The 22,456-nt window shown below is 41.4% G+C and overlaps 1 protein-coding gene across 4 annotated transcripts in view; it reads left to right on the top strand.

Annotated features, from left to right (window-relative positions):
• The first annotated feature begins 8,717 nt into the window (after window positions 1-8,717).
• Window positions 8,718-22,456, top strand: part of EYA1 (EYA transcriptional coactivator and phosphatase 1) — a 78,930-nt gene continuing 65,191 nt past the window's right edge. For 3 of the 4 annotated variants that reach the window (XM_026033843.1, XM_026033842.1, XM_026033841.1), the window contains exons 1-2: window positions 8,722-8,845; window positions 22,009-22,089. In XM_026033843.1, the coding sequence (XP_025889628.1) occupies window positions 8,722-8,845; window positions 22,009-22,089 (205 nt within the window). Of the gene's footprint in view, window positions 8,846-22,008; window positions 22,090-22,456 lie in introns of all 4 variants that reach the window. The other variant, XM_026033844.1, reaches the window with a different exon arrangement.

The raw sequence follows: 22,456 nt of genomic DNA, 5'->3' as shown, positions 1-22,456 counted from the left end.
AATATTTTGGCTTTTTTTACCTGACAAAACTGCATAGCCCCGTACTGAGTAATTTGTATTTCTTTCACAGTTTAATACAGCACATCACAAATAGCCTTTTTGGCAGGAGGTCTGTTTTGTGAATAGAAAGAAGTAAATGAATTCTGTTTGTGCTGACTTCACAGACAGGCCCAATAGAAATCTGCTTATTTTGACATGAGTTCCCATATATGGTATGTGACCATCCCGAGATCCCTTTTCCGCACTAAACAAAATGAAATCCTAGGTGCGTTTTCAGCTGGAGGTTGACTTGGAGCTCTGCAAAACGATCTGCTTGCCTGCAGTATTCCCAGTGTACTTTCCACCAAATAATGTCTCGCTTACTCGGATATAGTAGCCAGAAGATATTTCTCCGCTAGAAGTATTGCTTTCATTCACAGCTTAGTTTGTTGAAGGTAAGGATATATTAGCAGCGAGTAGCATCAGATTTTTTGAAAGACAAATAAGTTCTATTTGAATCTATTTATACAATGTGGAGGGTTTTTATTATTATTATTTAGCGCATTAGAACAGAGTAGTATTAAGACTTTTTTTTTCTTTTTTCTTGGTACTGTTTTCCTCATCATATTTGGATTACGTGTACTGAAAAAGTATAGAAAAATAAGAGTTACATGAATCAAAAGGGATTCTATGCAAAGTGGAAATGCTCCAGGGAGCCCTGGGCAAGTTTAGTCATTGTGTGTGCTATAGTTAATGTTAGATTTTAACTTGGTGTATATACTTTTATGTATCGGTGGTTTGAATTATGAGCGACTGAAAGTGCTGTAACAGAAATGTATGATATGTTTTGGTTTAATGAATTACTAATTAAATTATTTAATTACCTATTGATTGGTAGAGACTCCGCTTTTAGGAGTTGCTCTTAATTTCAAGCTCAATTTTAACTCTCCACAACCCTCTCTCGCGCCTTTGGAAACGCTTCCGAGGTGCGAGAAAAGCGCCGCTGTGCAGTTTGGAATAACAAAGCTCCAATCTCCGCAGCTAAAGACGAGCAATTTAAAATACAAGTTGACTCTAATGCTGTCAAATTTTCAGGAGCACACACGTTTCACCTACCTGCACGGTTTRAAGTATTTAAGAAGTTCTGGAGAGTTTATTTGAATACCTTTACCTCGGGAGAAGGCCGCCTCTAAATACTTTTAGCAGACCTTTCCCTTTACAAGGCTGCAAGAATCCCAGATATTCGAGAACAAATCTGTGACACATCCAATCAAAGCGGCGTGTCCGGACGGGCCGGGGAGCCCCGCGGGCGCGGATCCCCGCTCCCAGTCCCTCCTATTAGCGCGGCTTTTCGCGCAAACCCGGCTTCACAGGGGGCGAGAGGACTCGATTATTTATTTGTGCCATTGTTCGGTTCTTTATTTATTTATTTGTCGCTGAGGCGGCGGCGGGCGGGGGCGGCGGGGCAGGCGGCGCGTCCCGCGGGCCGCCGCGCAGCCCCCGCGCAGCCCCCGCGCCGCCTCCCCGTCCCGTCCCGTCCCGTCCCGTCCCGCCGCGGGGGGAGGCTGCGCGCGGAGGCCGCGCGCGCGCCCCTCGCTTCAAACCGATAAGGTCGGGACGAGGGGCGAGCGCTGCGGTTTGCGTTACCCAAACAAAAACAAACCCTTTTTTAAAAAAAAAAAAAAAAAAAGAAAAAAAAAAAAAAAAAAGCGGTGGGTGGAAGGGGGAGCGGGAGCGCCGCGGTGCCCCCGGGCAGAGCGAGGAGCCGGGCGGGCTGAAGGCGCCGCCGCTTTGTGCTGCCGCTCCGCTCCGCTCCGCGCCCCGCTCCGCGCCCCGCTCCGCCATGGGAGGCGGCGCGCGCTGAGCGCGCGGAGGCTCCGCGCCCGACGGCACCGTGAGTAGCGCGCGGGCGGCGCGGGGGCTGGAGCGGGAGGAAAGCAGGAGGAAAAACGCGGGGGAGAGCACCCCCAAACACCCCGAATCTCCCCAAAAAAGAAAAGGGAGATGGAGCAATAGCCTCATCGCGGAGCAGCCCGCGCCTCCCCGGCAGCTTCACCTTGCCCCGCGGCGCGGGGAGGGCTGCCGGCCTGGCCCGGTAAGAGCGGGGCGCTCGTATAAATCACCGGCTCCGGGTGATTTCGSCCGGCGCTGGGGCTGCGCGCACGGCGGATGTGCCGCGCTCCGCGCGTCGCCGCCAGCCGCGTCCCTGCCGCTCCTGCCCCCTTTCCTGGAGGGCTCCTGGCCCCCCGGGTAGGAACAACGCGAGGTTCCACGCGGGGGGGAAGGAGGAGAGCTCCCTAACGAGGAAAAGGGGAGATCTTGCTAAGAGAGACGTGGGAGTGTGAGAAAAAAAAACAAAAATGATAAAAAAGCTGGAAGGCAGAATGCGCGACAGGGATTTTGACAGCGCTTTCTGGAGCAGGAAATCCTTTTGCTTAATATGTTTAATTTTTCCAAATGCCAAGCAAAATATACAGATCACCGAAGGGGAGCTTTTCCAGATAACAGAATAAACATCTACACAATTAAAATATTTGGCATTTATTGACATTTCAGGTGGCTTATTTAGAGCCCTAATCTTAGAGCTAGGGAGTTACAGGGCTTTTGAACTCTTACAAAACTTTGTGTCCTGCTTTTGAGCATTCAGGACCCCCAAAGCATCCCCAAGCACTTATTTCTCTAGGTGCTTCCTGCAAACGTCAGTAAGAGAGTAAGAGAGATGACTGATTTTTGGAGTGAAAGGTTGATCCTGGGGAAAGAAGGAGAAAAAAAAAAAAAAAAAGGAAAGAGGGAAGATACCAATGCTTTGAAAAGGCTCTTTAAAGTTTGGGGAGCTTGGAGGTTGAGTGTGAGTTTTTTGTTTGTTTTTTTGTTTTTTTTTTTAATTTGAAAGCAAACCCTTAAAATCCCTTAAAGTCAAATCAGAAGCAGAAAAGTGAACAGCTTTCAGATAGGAAGACTGGTGTAGTTCCCATGATATTTTAAAATGTAAAATAATGGCAAGGGTTTGGAGTACTGAGTGTAAATATTGTTTAGTGCATCCCTGGACGTACTTAGCACTAGGTACCCCTTATAAAGAATCAGCCTCTTATTTTTCTATCCCATAGTGAGACAGTTTGGGAAGTCCGGATACAGGCTGACGGTGGGATGTGTAAAATAGCTATGTGTTTGTGCGTGTGTATGTAACATAGACATATACATGCACGTATACACACGCACACAGAGCCCATTTTGCACGTTCGCAAGTAGGTGAAATGCAGGACCTGGGCAGCCTCCTCCTCGGCCGTGCGAGGCTCCCTGAGGCCTGCTCGGCCCTGTGGATGGAGGAGCAGCCGTCGCCGCTCGCCGTGCGGTGACGGAGCGCCTGAGTCACGGTCCATTCTGGGAGCGCGCAGGCAGAAGGAAGGAAAAGAATGAGTAATCACTTCGTTTGACTTTCAATAAGTATGAAATATTCTGTGGGAGCCAAAAAAATCTTGGAAAAGTGGAGGGTCATTCTTAAATTTCTGCTCATAATAGCAGCCTTGTCACTTGGTAGTGCTCCTCTCTGAGAGCGAGGAGCTGGGTCGCCTCACGGGGCGTTTCACTCCTGAGCCTAGGAGCTGAGCAGAAGGGAGAGCACTTTTCCAGGGATTTAAACTGGCAATTAAAAATTAAATAAGCGTAATTACCCGCTGCTGTTTTAATAAGTGCAATTTGTCCTTGAAGCAAGCACCTAGTGAGAAAAGGTCTACTCGGGCGCTCTAACAATGCGGTTATACCCGGAGTGAAAGTACCACCAAGTTTTACGCGTTGTCAGCAAGGTGCCTTTCGGTGGCCAGTTTGCGTTTTAATTTCTTACCATTTTGGTTGCTGAAACCTTCATGGCTGCAGATACTGATTGCAGAGCGCTGGCAAGGCGGAACAGAATGCCCTTTGGGGAAAAATACTCTTCCCTGTCTCCCTGCCCCCAGCCACGCTTGGAAATGACAGGATTGGTGGTTTGGGGTTTTTTGTTGTTTTGTTTTGTTGTTTTTTTTTTTTTCCTAAGGAGAAATTTTCTGATTAGAAAATTGCCATTGTCCTGGAGAATTGAATCCTTAAAGTAGAAGTGTGTTTTTAAAAAAACAGAGCTCATATAATGGCTATATTTTTCTGGGCTAACTTTTTTTTCACTTAAAATTTTTCTTTTCAATTGGAAAAATGCTTTAAATTATAGCCATTAAAAAAAAAGTTTCTAGCAAGCAAAAATGCTGTGGAAAACCTGTAATCCAGACAAGCACCTACATTTTATTCACTCTGTGCTGCTGAAATTTAGAATCCCTTCCCATTTACAGTTTACTTTTCACAGAACATTATTAACTTTTTGGCTTCATACATGATCTTCTGTCAGATGCTTTTGATTTGTAATTTAGCAAAGTATAATAAACAGTGCAAAAGTCATGAATTTTCCTCCGCATCCTGAGCTCTGTGGTAGGGAAAATGTGATAAAATGTGTACCTTAAGTCTTGTTTGATGATCTCTCAAAGCAAGTTTGCCTTCTGGAAATAATTTCTGGGGTTGAAGAGCATGGTATTAACAGATTTAATGTGGCTATTCAATGGATTGGTGGAGTACTATGTGAGGTTTAACAAAATGAGAGAGACAAATTGAACATCAACAAAACCTACATCTGTGAGGAATTATAAATTTAATTAGAAAAAAGGCAAACTTAAAAGACCTCATTAACTAATCAGAATTTGATGTTACTGATTTAAGAATCTTACATGGATGAATTTTAAGTAGCTTTGCTGTCATTGTCCTTTTTTTTTTTTTTTTCTTTTCTCTTCATCCACTACCTAGTGCCTATATCTGCTGACCATATTAAGGAGAAAGATGTGAATGTTGCTTGAAGCAGTCAAATTATGCAAGGTCCTATTTTTGATGTATTAAGGAGAATGTGTACATTGCTTATCTTTTTTTAGTTTAAGCAGAGCACAGAGATTCAAGTGTGAGTGGCAGCCACTTTTTTTTTTCTTTTTGAATTTTGTTTTATGTGCCCCTTTGGCTAGATGGGTAGGGGCACTGCATTTTTTCCCCCACTTTTTGTTTGATATGAGAGTTATGTTGCAGAATTTCAGTTATCCAGAAATCTGTTGGCAAAATAGGGGAGTGTAGGAGAACAAGCACACGCCACCCAGAAATGTTTTTATTCTATGAACTAGTGGTCATAAGTGTGGTTCCTTACTACATTGTAATTTTGTACTACACATAAAAAACTGAAAGCATGTGAAGTGTAGCATTTTGTAAACTGTAACTAATTTCACTCACATCTGTGTCTAATTGTTGTCTGCATTCGCATTCTTGAGAGTAGATTTATTTTTCCTGGACCACTATGTGGATTCAGCTGACCAGCCTAAGTGAGGATTAGTTGTTTTAAAGTTATTTTGATTAAAGAGTCATTTTTAAATATGGTAACGTGCAACACATGGTTTAAATAATCCTTGAGACACAAAGGAATATATCTAAAGTATGTCTAATGAAAACGAAGATTGTGGATACGAACTTTCACAAATCATAGAGTGTAAAAGGGCATATAAGATATATATTTAATTCATTGGGAATGAGCTGGATTATTTTCTGCCCTCTCCCATGAATCCTTAAATTATATCTTTCTCACTCTACACACAAACACACATGTGCTCACACATGCACATGCATAAATATATATAGAGGTAAGGAAGTTATTACTTTTTTAAGTTTCTATAGAAAAAATAGTGAGGATTAAAAGTATTTTAGAACTTGGTGAAGCGTGAATAATATTAAAGGGTATTTTGGAAAATATCAATTAATTAATATAGCTGAAAAAAGAACGTTTTTTCCAGGATRAGAGATATGTTTTAAATGATCCTGCACAAGAGGCAGTGAAGATAGCTCTGTAAGAAAACCTAGTTCTCACCTATAATTTTTTCCAGGTGTTTAGAAGTAATAGCAGAAAAATATCCTAAGGCACTCTGCTGCTGTTTTGGGGGTAAAGAATTGGGAAAAAAAAAAAAACCCTTAGATCTGATTTTTATTTTTTTAAACAAAGTGCACAGTTCTGAGCCTATCCAGTCCTCTGCTTTTATTTGGCATGCTACAGTGCACTGAGAAGCACGTTGTGCAGGACTTTAAGGACCCCGTTGTAAAAAGATTGATGTTTTTCAGCGTGCGCCGGTGCAGGCTCCTTGACATCATCGGTGGCGTTACGCACCACCTGGCTTCCCCCAGCCCTTGTTTATCCTTGCTGGTAGTAACCCTGCTCGTGATTAAAAATAACAGAGAAAAGCTACGGGCACACAAGTGAGATTYGCTCGGATGGTTTTTATAGCACTTAAAATGCCTTGTTGTCTCCCTCGTCTTTTGCCCTATGATCATTTGGAAGATGTTGGTTCAGGTTGAATGGAAGTACGCTTGAAAGATTCATTGTGTGGACATTAAGGCGATATATATATATATATACACATATATATATATATAAAATTATATATTTTTTATATATATATACACAGTTTCTAGGAGAGGTTTGTGTATACTTTYAATCTCATAGTGTCTCTTCACCTGAACTTGGTCACCTGCGAGGAGACCGTGCGGGCTGCAGGCAGGAGCTGTTGCCCACACGAGGCTTTGTCAGTAGGACAGGAGGGCCTGTCGTCCACCTGAGCCCARAAAGGAGGCATTTTACCCCAAAGTGGGGAGCTGTTGCTGGCTTTCCACATGGAAGCAAGTGAGCATGGTGCCTTCCTCCCGCCTTGAGGACTCTTGGAGCCACTGTGTCCAGACCCTCGTCAGCGAGCCGGGTTTTTGCAAGGTGTATGGGTGCCCTTAGCTGTAACACTTGCTGCACGGGGAGAGGGTGCCAGGTGGGCTCCCACGGGGAGGTGGCAGCAGGTAGCCCCCCAAAAACACCTCCCGCAGGCCCTGGGGCCATCCGCATGGGGCTGGCGCGGGGGCGGAGGGAGCCCCTGGGCCRCTGCCATGGGCTCCTCATGAATCACGGCCCCCGTCACTCGGCTGCCGCCGTCTCGCGGCCTTGGCGGCGAGGAGAGGGGAGCAGGGAGCGCGACCTGCCGAGGGCAGTGCCGCCGCCGCCGTGCGCTCRCACACAATATGCCTTTGAGGGCCGCCCGGCCCTCCTCCTCCTCCTCTTGCTCGGGGTTTAAAGGCCCGAGTTGTCACCGGCGGCGGTAGCGCCCGGCCCAGGCGGCGGCCGCGCGGCGGGGCGCAGTCACCGACGCCTCTGTTCGCTTCCCCCCTCGCAGGTGCAAACGTGCCAGGCCGGCTCCGATGCTGCTGCTTCCTCAAGCTGCAGGTAAGGAGACGCTGGGAAACCGCTCCCTCTTCCTTCTTTTCTTTCCTGCGGACTCTTCCTCTTGTGCTCAGGTGACGGATTGATGTTTATTGTTGGTTCCCATGTCAAGCTTGTAAATCCAGAGCTTTGTGTGTGAATGCGGGCAGCAAATTCTGCAGGCTCTGGACACGTTTGCTTTCTTGCCAGTAATTTACTTTCAAGCAAGCGACTGACTTTTTTTAACTCATTGCRGAATCGTGCTCCTTAATTCACACGAAGGTCAGTTTTAAGGGYTCTAAAGTTAAGGATTTGTGTCCAGAGTTCACTCTTAATATYTCCGTTTAAGGTGAGAACTGCGTGGTTGAAATGACACCTACATTTGAGGATTTTTAAACTATTACCTTGGAAAGAATTTTTTTATAAATTTTAATAAGTCTTTAAAAGGACRCAGCCATTTCATTCAAATAAAAAAAAAATTACTCGTTCAGATGCCTTGGAGGCACCGTAACCTCTGAAGTTTCTACTGGGAGCAATTACTTAGAATAAGCACATCAATAACATTATCAGACGTTTTTAGGTACAGAAAGACGGAAGTGTAGGGCACCGTGTTTATAAGTTTTGCAGGCATAAAACAAGAGATATGTCCTGACGGCGRTGGCTGCTGGCCTTTTATGCAAGGCTATTAAAGAGGCGAATGGGAAATATTGAGCTGCCCGCGCGCTGTGTGACGGCTCCGCGTTCGCGCTGCGTCTGGATGGCGCTCTTATTGTTTTGCCTAAATGACAGCTGAGATATAGAGCAGAGTGSTAAGGCATACTAACACCTATATGGATTCGCTGTATGTTGGACATATCCCTTTTCAATTGGGCACGCTTTATGTAATCCACAAAGCAAACAAGCGAGCAGACACAGTAATGTTTTAATGCTGCATTTGTTTCAGCGGAAACAGAGGAACAATTAAGTAGTTTGCCAGAGTAAACACATACATCAGGAATATCTCATTCCCTGTCACTAGACGATAGGTTTCCACTATTGCTTCGAGTGTTTTATTTGGTTTGGAGGCCCATTATATTGCCACTGAGTGGTAAATCATGAAAAAGCCCAGTGCTAATTTCTTTTTAAGAGAATATATTTCTTCATATTTTGGTGAGTCTGTCTTGGCACACACTTTAAAAATATCTGGTGACGTGACTGTCTAAAACTCAGTACTCTATCCAGATTTCTTTCTGTTAGAAGATGCAAAAATAGTCATGATAGCTGATCCATATTTGTGTATATGCAGCAACCATATAAGGGTTAACTGGAGAAAAGATCCTATTGGGAGAAGCTGTTCCTTTTTATTCAAAGTGATTTTACAGTATTTGTTAATAGTGGGCAGCATTTCTTCCAGGCAATTCCTCTCTAATCCATGTTGAATGTGTCATTAAAAGTAGTTGCCTCTTGTTTTCAGGTCTATGGAAATGCAGGATCTAGCCAGCCCTCATAGCCGACTAAGTGGTAGTAGCGAATCCCCCAATGGTCCAAAGCTTGATAACYCTCATCTAAACAATAATTCCATGACACCCAATGGCACAGAAGGTGAGCTACCTTTTTATTTTTCAGTTCATTCAGTGTTTTTCTTTCTCCTTATTTTTTCAATGTCCCTACGGTCAGTAAGCTAGAGAGAAATAATTTTAGGTGTGACACGTTTGTGTCCTATGATGTATAGAAATTATGTTCGATGTTTCGCAGTAGTTACTGTAACCAACTTTCAGCAGCAGCTCCTGTCCCAGCTTTATGCTCCTTTCACACAGCTTGAATGCATTCAGTAGATAATATGCGCAACACTTAAAAACCGCTTTAGAAAAAAACCAAAAACGTATTTTAACAATGAGAAAAATGAAAGTGTCGCCGTTATCTTTTCTATAGAACGCAATCTTACCTTCTTTTTTATTCTTTCAGTATTCCTTTATGTTTGTGTTTCTTGCAAGCTCCCAAGGCTCTGAAAGCTTTGTCAAGTCGCCTAATAAAACTGAGTGTTGAAATTTCCTAGGGCTAGCTTGCTGCTCTGATGGAGTGGCCAAAATTCAAACAGGTGTAGTAATTCAATGGGGTAAACTGATCCCTATTTTTCAAGAAACAGTCAGCSAGTTGATAAGTTATGTTTGTTCTCAGTAGAATACTAACAGCAGAACAACTTTTCTGCCTTGCCAGTAATGACATATAATGAAATACAGAAGGATTTATATAATAAGCACTGATGAATACTCTTTGGAGTAACATTACTCTGGCAGTAGTAGGAAAGATCATATATGATTTTTGGCTAGCTGTATAGCGAGAGACTTTAAAGAAACATGACTCTAATTACTAGCAATGCATTAAATACAACTTTTTGATATAAATGTGTAGTTAAATAATTGTAATCTACATTTTTTTTTTTTTCTTATAAACTGGATGGTATTAGTGCTGTCAGGCTGTTTAGGATTTTGGACGTGCATTGCATTCTTCCAGGAAAGGCACATGTCAGTCAGACAGATGTCGTCCCCCCTCAATTCCCCAAACATCTCTGTTATTCGTTCTAATTGGAGTCCTCTGTAGCTGGGAGGGCTTATGCGTTATCAGATTAACAGGCTTTTGTGCCAGAGTTGTGTATAAGTTACTTCTGCTGTTGCTGTAAAAGCATTGTTGGCAGTCCAAATTTAAAGCAATTTGGGAAAAAGGAAAGTTTATGCTTTATGTGTTTATGTCATTTAAGCAGAAAAATATTTCATGTCAATATATGAATCTTCTTCCTTTATGCTATCAAATGTCTTATTATATTTTTATCTAATAATATCTAGTATATACTGATTTTGGTACAGGACAAAATTATCTGACCCTTTTGAATCAAAATCCTTCTTCAACCCTATGGGTTTTGCTGTAAATTTTTGTAGTTTTTTACTTCCCGTGTAACTCGAAAGTTCTTTAGTGCCCCCGAAATGGGAAGTGTTCCTTGAAACGCTGAAAGACATTCACCATCTGTCTACTTTTTGTTCCACATAGTTGCTGTGTGCAGACAAAGGCTCTGAACATGGCTTTCTTGATATTACTTTATCAAGAAATCACTTTTGTATTGTATCTATTCATGCACTGCCCTCACATAGCTAATAACTCCTCAGTTAGCATCCCCGTTTGTCAATCTGAGTTTATTGGCAAATGCAACTTAAACCACAGTAAATTATTTCTTTGCCATTACAATGACAACATTCAGGTTTATTCAGTCGCGTGGATTTCTCCCCCAAAAGACATGAAGTTGAAATACCCGTTTGCCCTCAGAGCTGACGCCAAAGTTTTCCTTTGTTTGCCCTTTCCCCCCAGGTGCCATGACCCTGCTCAGCACTGCAGACTGGTTACCCAGTGCTAGCCCACAAACCGCGGCAGGTTTGTGGAGCTGGGGGGACACCCCAGCAGCGGGCTGTTAGCATGCATTGTAAGCCGTCCAAAAAGAGGAATATCTCGTGCTCAGTGAATCCGGTCTAAACTTTTGCAAGTCGCAGTCACTGTCTCTGGTTGCTCTTAAGTGGCAAATAATGAAAAAAAAAGAAAAAAAAAAAAAGAAAGAAACATTATAGAATCATTTATTTCTGAACTAGATGTGTGCTAAGAGTTACGTTTTGCAAGCTAAATCGATGCTTAAGAATCCATAGGTGGAATTTTGCTCTTAATCTGCTTTATCTTGCGAAAATGTTTGGTTTTGGTTCTTCTAGCTGCTAAACAAGCTTAAGAAAAATACGAAGTGAATGTAGTGAGGCTTTCATTTTTAATGAAGGTTGAAGTTACATTTTTTCTCTTCCTGAATTTCTTGGAGCAGAGTCTCACTGAAATGCAAATGGCAGATTATAAAGATGCACGTGTGTGGGGTTGCCAAACACCTTCATTAAAATGCTCCAGTCTGGTTTGCTTGTTTGCTGCATGTGCAATGGAAACGTGTGTTGCTGAACATTCACATGTTAAATAGATTATAGGAAGTTGACTTCTAACTGAGATACTCATTCTTGCTAATGTAAGAGAGCCCTCCTCTTTTGGCATGAGGGCTGTCATGAATGAGAAATGGGGCCTCCAGGTATATTCATATTTGCATGCTATAAATGTGTTGTAAAGATATGTTAAATCTGATTTGACTCTGGGTGTGATTTAGGCAGCTTTCCATACCCCAAAGTGAGGCATATGTTCCCTAAATAAGGAAAAAAAAAAAAAAAAAAAGAAAGAAAAAAAAAGAAAAAGAAAAAAAGAAAGAAAAATCTGTCCCAAAGTGAAATGGCCCTGTTTCAAACAAATATTCATTGATTCCTCTAAGGCACATTTTCAGACTTGTCTCTTATTGATGTTGTTCTACAAGAGGATGTGGTTGGCAGATAGCTCGCTGTTGTTAGCTASATTTTTAAGCGTCACACTTAGTGGTAAATTTTCAAAGGACTGAATGGGCGTTTAGTTGTGTGATTGAATCTTAGGGTAATCCCTGCATGCAGCTTTTATGTAACTCTTTGTGTGAGCTTTTATATGACTGTGGTATGCTTAATTTCTCATCAGTAGAACAAAATCATTACAGTGCAAAACTGACCAAGTAATGATGTCCACGGCCTGCATCTGGAGAAATTATTCCCCTTCTTTAGTCTTTTTCTTCTCTTCTCTTCTCTTCTCTTCTCTTCTCTTCTCTTCTCTTCTCTTCTCTTCTCTTCTCTTCTCTTCTCTTTCTTAGACAATTGCTATTTATTTATTTCCTTCTATCTAAAAATTTCTAGACAAATCAGATGACTAATTCTTGTGTTGGACAGCAGTTTCTCTGTGAGCTGCTTCTGGAGCATAGTTAGGTCTGTAAACCCAAACTTCTTTTAAGCTGGTCTCAAGTTGTGGGCAGCTGTGGGTGTCTGCATGGTGAGGGGAAAATAAAATTTCCTTAACATTTGGGGCTAAAAGAAAAATGCATAAATAATATTAGGAGATTACTAATAGTAAGAAATCCCTTTGCTGGTGTTTGTTTTTTTCCTCCTTTACTCTGGGCCAGTGAGGCAGCATGGTTCTCAAACCAGTTTTGGGAAATAACAGGAAAATTATTGATCTTGTTCAGTCAGAATTTTCCCAGGTGCAAATGTAGAAAAGTTAAAAAAAAAAAAAATTGACTAAAAATATTAAAAAAAAAAAAAATCAGTYTTGTTATATCAAGAGGGATGGGATGGGATACTGTAGGATTTGAACATTTCATGATCATTTAAACGTTTGAACATATAAAGTAWTTTTTTTTAAAATGTCCTGTCATAGTGAACATTAGACATTCTGGACACCTTTAAAATTTGGCCGTGTGTGGCTTGCCTAGGAAAATCTGTAACTARGTAGAAAAGCCCCATAATTTTAGAAGCCGTGCCTTATCTCTGAAATTACCTCGTCAGCAAGTTGCTGTGGAGTGTTGATAYAGAACGACTTAAAGAATCAATAACCAAACTGCCACTTATTAATTTTCATCAGACAGCTACAGGCTGCTCCAACAACGGGATCAATTTTGAAGGGGAAAGGCTGGGAGTAGTTAAAAATTTGTATCGACATGTAAAGCTGTTTTCCACGGAAGCCAGTTGGATGCTTTCTACTTAGAATGATCTTTTAGCTTAAGAACATGAMTCCATGCATGTTCCTCATGTAGTGAGAAACAGAGGCCTCTTACCCATTATTATGGTGGTTTATGCAACTGTCATGAAGAAGAAGAAATGAAGACTGGAAAAGGCACAGTGGATTTCCAAGCAACTACTCTTAATTTGTATTAGGAGTATGGAGGTACTTCARCCCTTATTTTTGAGTATACAGACGGAAGAAGAGAAGACATTTTCATATCAAGTGGGAAGGGGAAATGAACAACAAATTGAAGATCAGATTTTCAAAGATAAATAGAGAGAGAGGCTTCAAAGGCAGTTGGACATCAAAATTCCTTTGGAAAGAGAAAAAAAGTTCCTGCTCTTAAAGTACCTGCTGCAACATGAGAATGAGATCCCACACAAAGGCACTCAGAGCTCCCCACCAGGTGACTACCAGGCAGGTGGCCATTAGAAAGTTTGCCTTAAGTCTCGTGAATGTAAATCCCTCCTCGGGGCTCAAAAGGCAGCACGGTGCCTTGCTGTCCATTTGTAATATTATAGAGTGGAGAGTCACTTGTATTAGACATTGTCTGAGGACTTACAAAAAAAAAAAAAATCCTACCTGGCTTTTTCCAGAAACTTWTAAAAGAGATCTTTGGAATCTGAAGGCCTCAGTGGCAAATTTCTGAAGGCTTTTGAGCCTGTCTTTTCGGCCTGCCATGCCTCTGATCTATATGTCAGCACTGAAGATAYGTAGATGCCTCTGGTGAGCAACAAGGTCTGTCAGGTTGGGCCTGGTGCAACATTTAAGAGCTGCAGCTACAGAGGTTCATCTGCATTTGAAAAAAATCAAAAAACTCTTTAATGAAAGAAGAAAATGACGTTACGATAATGCTTGTGGAATAAGTTTACATATACATATATAAAAGACTCTTCAAAGTCAATAGCATATTCAAAACAAAAGCCTTTGCCTAAAAAGGAAGTCRTAATTTACAGCATTTTTCAAGAAACAGCCAAATCAGAATCTGTTTTCTTCCCCAGAACTATCCAAACCATGAATCTGTCCTAATTTTTCATAACTAATCATTTCACCTCATTCCTCAATCACTCACTCTTGCAACTATAGCACCTTGTTTTGTTTTGTTTTGTTTTGTAATGGTTGTTATTTTTGGATTTATGCTTTCTGAGGTGTTACGCTGCTTATTAAAGGTATAATTCAGTGAGGCTCTCCCTGTGAAGGAGAGTAATACGTGGCTACGTGCATTTCTGCAAGTAAAAAAAATGCCAAGTATTTTTTTACTAGTCTTTCATTATTGCAATCAATCCTGTGCATTGGCAAGGAATAGTTCTTCCTTTTYTAACAATTAGTAATCATAATTTCTGTATATTTTAGAGTGCAGATTGTGGGTGCCAGACAAAATGATCCCCCTTTAGGTGATGGCTGGCTTCTTTTAACTGCTCATTTCTGGAGTTTCTGCCTGTTATGCATGTTCAGGTGCTAGACTCGGGTTTGTGAGGAAGGACYCACAAACACAAAAGGTGCGAGAGTTTTAACTGATCCACCTCCACGTTTAGGCAGCCTGAAATAAAGAGCCCTATGGGGGTGGAACTAATATTTGCATTTAGGGGAGGATGTTAGTGCCGGGAACTATGGCACTAACAATTTGGGACTGTGGGAACTCTGTGGGAACTATAGAACTTTGTGGGAGATATAGAACTAGGTGGGAGCCCTGGGAGAGCACAAGAGGGAGTTTTGTGGCAAGAGGCAAAGCCTGCAAGTGGTCCCCATCCAACCAGCCCYGCAAAAGCAACCTGGGGGCTTGCAGGGGCTAGTCTCTGACCTGCTGCCACTTCTGGAGCCTGGAAAACAGATACTCATCACTCCATCTGCCCACGCAAAGGCAAGGGCGAGACTTGGACTGCCTTTCTCTTCCCTGCTCTTTACCTTTTCCTGCTGTATTACATTGGCTTCCTTCCAGACTGTCTTATCTGAGCTTTTGTTCTGCTTCCCCGAGAGTCCTTCCACCTATTGGGATTACATGTAGCATAATGCTCCATTATTCCCCTTGCTCAGCCTTCTGGGCAATGAAATAACTTGTCTGTTGCCTCATTCCAGCAACAGCTTTTGCAAAGTCTTGAGTGAGGAAACTGGCCTCTAAATATTTGTATATTCCTCACTTTTACTGCAGGTGTATGCATCTATTTGTGAAAAGAAAAAAATCATCATTTGATTTTCTCCCACAGTCTTTTCCTAGCAGAAAGGAGAGCTTTTTTTTTTTTTTTAAGAAAAAAAAAGTAATACTGATTCCCAGAGCCACTGAGAGAAAGAAAATACTCCAAATAACAAAACTACTTAAGAAACAAAAATGGAGCGCCTTGGAAGCACCATTGTTTTAATATCACCCTTATCACGAGTTTCTCACATGTTCTCACAACGTTGGTCGCAGCAGCTCCCATTCCTAGCAGCACGTGGAGCAGAGAGGCAGGAGACACTTGCTAAGGGGGTGTGAGGTCCCTGGGCCCTGCTGGCATGTGGTGGCTCTGTGGAGGCCACCAGGAATCCGTGAGGGCCTTCACTGCGTAATCAAAACCTGTGCCTGCCCCGTGGGTTTCTGCAACATGTTCAGGCTCTAGGTAATGCATGATCCACACATGTGCAGTTGTAAGGGTAGGTGGGTCACCTTCTGACGCAGAAGATAGATAGAAATATCATAAGCATGGCCAGTAATGCAGATGAGAAGGAAATTCAGCCCCCTCTGTCCATGTGTAACAGTAGAATCTTTAGGGGACAAGCAAAAGAGATCCAGTGTGAGCTAAAAAAAACCTCTTTTATAGAAAGTAGGGTGATAGCATCTTCAGGGAGCTGTGACCTTGCAGACATTGTGGTACTTCCATTAGGATCTTACAGTCTTCTGAGGGGTTTGCTTACTATGGGCAGATGAAAAAAGATGACACTTCAGGGTTATCCAGATCATCTGCCCTTGGCCAGCGAGTGCCGAAACCTGGCAAGCAGCACCTGAGCCACGTGGCCTGGCTGGACAGGGAGTTTCCCGGGAGTTTCCTGCTGCTGCTGTCCCTCTTTGTTAGGGTGAATCTGGCTCCAGCTCCATCAACCTCCAGTACAAAGCCTGGCTAAGAGCAGAAGAAACTATGTTCCACTTGGGAAAGGTCTTGCCCTCTTCATCATTCTGCTTCTGCTCCTTGCCTCTCAGCGATGCATCTTATACCCCCAAATGGTGGAGCAGGCTTGAATTCCCCACAAGGTCCACTGGCTCCTTGAAGACCGCTCAAATTTCTGCACGGTAGCTGAAGTGACCCCCCTTTGCCATTAATGGCTATGGTAGGTACCTCATGTGCTCCTTGTGAAACTATTGGCCATGTGCAGAGGAGGTTCTGTGGCCAGGTGCRCAACAGAGGATCTAAGAAGAAAAAGATAAAATAAAAAATATATGCCATAACTCCTCTAAAAGAGGTGTTTATGGCTATATGCTGCCTCCATTTGGACGGGAGAGGTGATATAAATTGACATGGGAATATCAAGGGTTAAGAATGCTGTGTTGATTCAGATATTCTGATTTCCTAACCAGAGTGAATGCAGATTTTTCAGTTTATGACTGTACTTTTCAGATAAATATTCAGATTTAAAACTTGATTAGCAGCTACAAATATCATCAAAACTTGCCTTCACCCAATTTGGGTTTTCTCTTCAATTTTGTATTGGTGTGGTGGTACCATTTCTTTGTAAATTCAAGAAATTTTGCTCGCAGATGAGCAGGAACAACTAAGTTAAGGCTCTTTCAGTTAAATACATAGTACAAGAGGAAGATGAGGTTTGCAGGGGAAAAATATGTGCATTGAAAGCTAGGGGCTAGCGGTAGCCAGAATACCACAGGATTTGTGGAGACTTCTCACATCAGAGGGAGATAGAGCAGGATATAGTCTGGGCTTGAACTAGAATGTGCTTCTTTGGGTGGGGACTTTCTTTGAAAACTGAACGTAAATTTAGTCTGGAAATTACCTTGCAGTAATTACCTCCTGGTAATTCCCAGACAAATGAGACTCGGGAAGAATCTTCTGGTCGGAGGAGCAGGAGCATGTAAGTTTATCTGGATTCATGGCCAGGAGTTGACCATTTGATTGTCTGTGACAACAGGAGAGGATGATACCCTCAATAGCAGTTAGTATAATATTATAGSAAATAGTTATTAAAGTATTGAAAGAGTTCAAATTTCCAGTTTGAACAAAATATTTGAAAGCCTCATCTGCTTAGAAATCAAAATTTTTGTGCCTTTTTTAGTGACCAGTGATTCATCTTTGAGCTTTCATGTGAGCTTTGGGCTTCTGTTGGGTACCAAAAGGGCGTAGTATTAAGCAAAATAGTGTATGATTAGTAATCAACACATGAAATATTTGATCAAGATATACCGAGGCTGTGAAAAGCCGAAAGGCTGTATTAACATACTGTGTAGTTACTAATGTGGTTTGAAGATTGGGAATTTGTCTTCTGATTTTTAAACAGCGATAGGTTTAAATTCTGCATTTGCTTAATGCCAGCACCAGGAAAGAGCGAGGAAGTGAGGGAGATACTAAAGATGTTATCAGATGAAACCGAAAATAAGGTGGAGCCATGATTAATTGATAAACTCTGCAAACTGGAGGAAATGCCAAATTTTAGAGTCTTTTAAAATCTAACTTGCAAATGCATGATTTAGAATATAAAAATAGAATATGATTTAGAATGATTTAGAATATAAAAATAGATCAACCTATCTAAGAATGGTATTTTTTTTGTTAGGAAAAAAAAGACTTTGTAACATCAAAGGAATCAAAGTGAGGAATATAAAGTGGATATGTTTTATGTTGCTTTAATGATGCTGTTTAACTGTGTAATGACGTATCAGCGCTTATCTTTTTTTTTTCATTGAATGTGAACAACAGAGGAATAATATCCTAGGAGTGTATTAAAACTGTTCAAAACTTTTGATATTTAGTTCAATTAAACTAAAGCAATTTTTCTCACATAATATATCACCTTGAGACAAAACAAATTAGGGCCAAAGATCTGTATTTAGACACAYGTCTATGAATAACCTGCTTCATTTATTTTGTTGAGACCTTTGTGCCCCATGCATATTGAGAGCTGCCAGCCAGAACTGATTTCATTTTGCTGCATTATTTATATCACACAACCACAGGWGTTTGTGGCTTCTGATATCAGGCACTCTCTCCTAGTGGAGTTCAGAAACTGATTTGTAATTCAGCACTAACAAGCCCCTGCAATCTCGCTGACAAAACAAGGCACACGGCGCTTACGCTCTACAAGTGTCTTAAGATGAAGCATTTTGAGAATCAATTTAGAGCTTGATCAGCAGTTATGCTATCTCGGAATTTTTGTGCTTCATTTTCCATGTATTTTATAGATTGATTGTCTGCTGGTCCTGTTTTTTTCCCTGTTATTCTATTGTGTCATTTTTTTATACAGTCTCTTTTTAATTCTTATTTTTAAAACCTCATCAATAAATAGGAAGAGAAAAAATAATAGGGAAAAGTATCTCTCCATTGGCACAGATATTTAACTCTCTAAACCAAATCTAAATTAGTATTTCTTGATAAATGTTTTTGCAGCAGATGAGGAGTCCATCCAATTTCTTCTTGAAATTCTTGCTAATACTCTATTTTCTTACAGAGTCATTTTGCTAGCATCAAAACTTAGCAGCATCTAAGTTTATTAGGCTCTAACGTGAGCCTAATAATGTCTTGYTAAGTTCCACACTGGTAATGGAAGAGCAGAAATGGGAACTCTTCTGCTTTGCTTTCTTTGGCATGTGCCAGAATTGTGCATGCTCTTGGAAATTCCTGGGAAACTTGCAAAGTGTTCTGGTTATAAGTGGCACAGATTTCCTAGTGTCCAACTGTGAAAGATTAGAACGGGTTGCAGGAATATGATTGCACTGGAAAAAGAGACCAAGCCACCATCCGGAGCACGTTTACGGAATGAATGTGTTASTAGGCTCTGGGGAAGAGACATAACACGGAAAAAGGGAGGTTGCGGCTCACAACATAATCCAGGACCTTCCAAAACGTTGCTTGCATGGACAGCTCCATATTTTCATGTGACAGATGCAGATTACTGAAGACTTGCCACAGTAGCAGCTCCTTTCACAGCTCTCTTTCCCCATCATTCTGGGGGAAAATCTGCTGTGTTGGASGCCAGTTTTTGTCTAGGGTGAATGAGAGATCTCCCTCTGCAGTGAGAATCCACGTGGTAGAGCTTTTCTGGTGGGGAAAACCACCACTGTTTCTTCTTATTTCGCCCCTTTGTACAGCAAGCTTTCATCCTTTTGAAATGTTTTTAGGCTGCAGGCAGAAGGAAATACACAGTTGTTTTCTGGCATTTTGATTAAAGTGCTTGGGGAATGGAGGGTTTTGCAGTCTCTATCCATCTTTATTAAATTCTCAACTAGCTGCAGAACAAAGGTCTGTTAAGGTCGTGGTCATTTCTAAAGAAGGAATGATAGGGCTTGTTTATTCTGACCTTACTAAGGTGTATCCAAATCAGGAACAACACGGGCAGCCTTTCGTATCCTCTTTTTCATACATTCAAGAGTTGAGAGTTGAATATGAGGCAGATGTTATCAAAAATTTTGTGAGTAGATCAATCAGCAAATAAAATTGATTTCCACAAAGAAGACACTGCAGTGCTTTTCATCTGTTTTTCCTATATCCTAAGCAGCAGCATGYGAAGTAAACAGATTCAGTTCTAGGCATCCTTATATTAACATACTGCTCATGAGTCCTTCCATTTGATTAGATTGTTCCCCAACTCATATCTTTAACAAAGGGGTTGGAGATCCAGATTAGGGGCAGATGGTTCTGTATTACTGTAGGTCTCTGTACTGTGGGAAAATTAGCCTAGTCCTAAGGCCGCAAGTTATGGTGATGCAAACGAATAGTTTTTTATTTTAGAAGGAATAAAAGAACCATCTCCTGAAGACAGAACAAGGAAAGAGCTGGGAGAAGGCACATGCTGAAATCTTCCTTCCTGTGAACCTTTACCCACAATTGGGTTGATCTTTCWTCTCTTCCTTTCCTTTCCCCTCTGTCAGTTGTCAGCTATATAGAAAAACATTCTTTCTTACTATTCCCAAAGGTGTAATTGCATTAARGAAGTTAGGCTAGCAAGACTTGCAAAGTTTCAGGAAAGCTGGAGTAATTTTTGAAGCTGGAGTGATTTAGAGCCTCATTGCAAAATGCGAAAACTTTTAAGAAAAAGCAGAAGATAATGTAGGTGTAACTCCAAATCTCTAGATTTTATGTAGAACATCTGTAAAAATCTTGTAATTTCCTGAAAATGACTTGGACTGGACATTTGAAATAAATATATATATTTGCATCTATGTATTAGACTTTGCATATTTAGTAGTGAAATGGCTGTCTTGTGACATCCTTGTGTTGGCAAGCAATAGGTTTGGATCAGAGTTGTAGTTCAGAGCGTGCTGCCTTGAAGGCAACGTCCTGGCCAGGGATGTAGCCAATGTGCTCCAGCTGTTGTGGGCTTGGGACGTGGYCCTTGGGACGAGGCTAGACCTTGTGTGAAGCAACCCCTCCTAAAACACCCAGCTAWGGCTGCTGGACCCTCTGCTGTTTCTCTCTACAAAGCTCTCCCCATTGRTCTCTACTTCCTTCTGAGTTCTCTGGGGAGCTGCTACTGATCTGAGCTTGCYAGTGCAGACAAAGCCTCCTGTGTGAGAATCACTGGAAATAGTGGGTGCTAAGTAAAATCTGGAGAGGCTGCATGCAGATCTCTTGGATGAGGTCAGATGAAAGAAATAGTGAGATGAGGAAATAAGAATTTGTATTGGCAAAGAAGAGATAGGTCCTTCATCAAAAGGGAAAAGTTTCCCTCCTTCACCCTTTGAAAAAAGGTCTGTGTTAATGATGTTTGCAACTCCTAAATATATTCCTCTCTATATATATTCTTACACAGACAGGCACACACACACACTTAGCGTTAAGGTGACACTAAGGCTTTGGGTGTCAAATAGGATGTAGTTCACCTTATTTTTTCTGGATTAATTTTCTGACATCTTATTGAACTGAACTGCCCTGCTGAAAGGTCAGATATGCACCGACTCCGGTGTGTAGGAAGCAGCGACTCCAAGTCAACAAGATCCTTCTCGGGATGCAGATCGTAAAATCAGCTCAGTTGCTTGGTGAAACGCCATCCTCAGCCTCGCTTTGTGTGTGCTGTGACTCCAAAAGCTGCGTGTGTGAAAACGGAGCTGACACATGGCCGTGCCGCTCCAGCAGCCCGCTGGGAAGAGGCACTGCTCCTCTGCGAATCCACAACGGATCATCCCTATCTTTGAAGACTGGGGCACTGACATTACTCTGAAGCCACAGAAAGTGAAATTTGTTAACTGAAATGAGGCTTCAGTAAAAGTCAATAATCAACAATTAATTAGGATATTGCATGAGCCAGGAGTGAATCTCTCTTACTCTCATCCCTTTTTAGTCTCTGACAGCTGTGTTGCATTTCTGCTGGAAAGAAAATAAAATGTAAAAGCACTTTTATAGTAAAATATCTTTCTTTATTCAGTGCTGCTGAATATGGTGTTACCTTTGTATTTTGAGAAATCTTCTGTGATGAAAGTTTCTTTTCCTTCTATTTCATTTGAAATTTTCATTTTTCATGTACATATTAACTTGGATTGGAACATTTTGACTAGAGCTCTGACAAAACCATTTAAAAATATTTCTTTTTTTTCTTTTTAAATCCTAAATCATTATATTTCAAGCTTTCAAATACCTCTTTGACCTGATCTAAATGTAGCTTCTTCTTGCTGGGTCCGGAGGCTTAAGAGGAGTTAGGACAGGTGCAGAGAGTTGCATGGGGGCTTCTCGTTTGTTACAGTGGCTTTTATTCCTTGGGGACAGAAATAACCCTCTTGATCATTTTATATATATGTGTAAATCATAGCTGCCAGTATTTTGCATTGGCTGTACACACAAGAACATAAAATGCAAAATGTCGCTAGCCGTGATTTACACATTTTTAGCAGATGTTTGTTTTATTGAATTTGTGACTGTGAGCATGTGTGCATGTGTGTGCAAGAGTACTAGGTGCATACAGAATATATTTTATTTATATTTCTATAGTTAAAACAGAACCAATGAGCAGCAGCGAAATTGCTACTACTACTACCACAGACGGGTCTTTAGACAATTTCTCAGGATCAGGTAAGGACAAAACAAAGGTTTTGTGCTCAGCAATTTTTCACTTCTTATTTTCTTTTCCCATATGGCCTAAACTTGTGCACAAATGTTTGAAGATTTTGGTGCACTTTTCAGCTTATCCCTGTTTCTGCTCATCTTATTCAAGTCAGTAAGAGCTTCCCCTGAGTGAAGACCATATAGTATCATTGATGTCCACTGGTGTCTTCATTAAGAGTCTCACCAGAGAGCTGGGGAGAAGTCTGGCCCAAAGTAATTACTCTTTTGTTTTCTGTGAGTAAACATATCTGCCTCTGTGGTTTTTGTCGTAATTCAGGTGAAAGTCTCCTTCATTTTTTGTTGTAATTTGTTATTATCAAGATATTTTTGTCAG

Source organism: Nothoprocta perdicaria, unplaced genomic scaffold, assembly GCF_003342845.1.
Source record: "Nothoprocta perdicaria isolate Ctin4 unplaced genomic scaffold, notPer1 scaffold_134, whole genome shotgun sequence".
Taxonomy (NCBI): Eukaryota; Metazoa; Chordata; class Aves; order Tinamiformes; family Tinamidae; genus Nothoprocta; species Nothoprocta perdicaria.
Note: the sequence above shows the minus strand (reverse complement) of the source record. Positions and strands in the feature narration are given on the sequence as shown.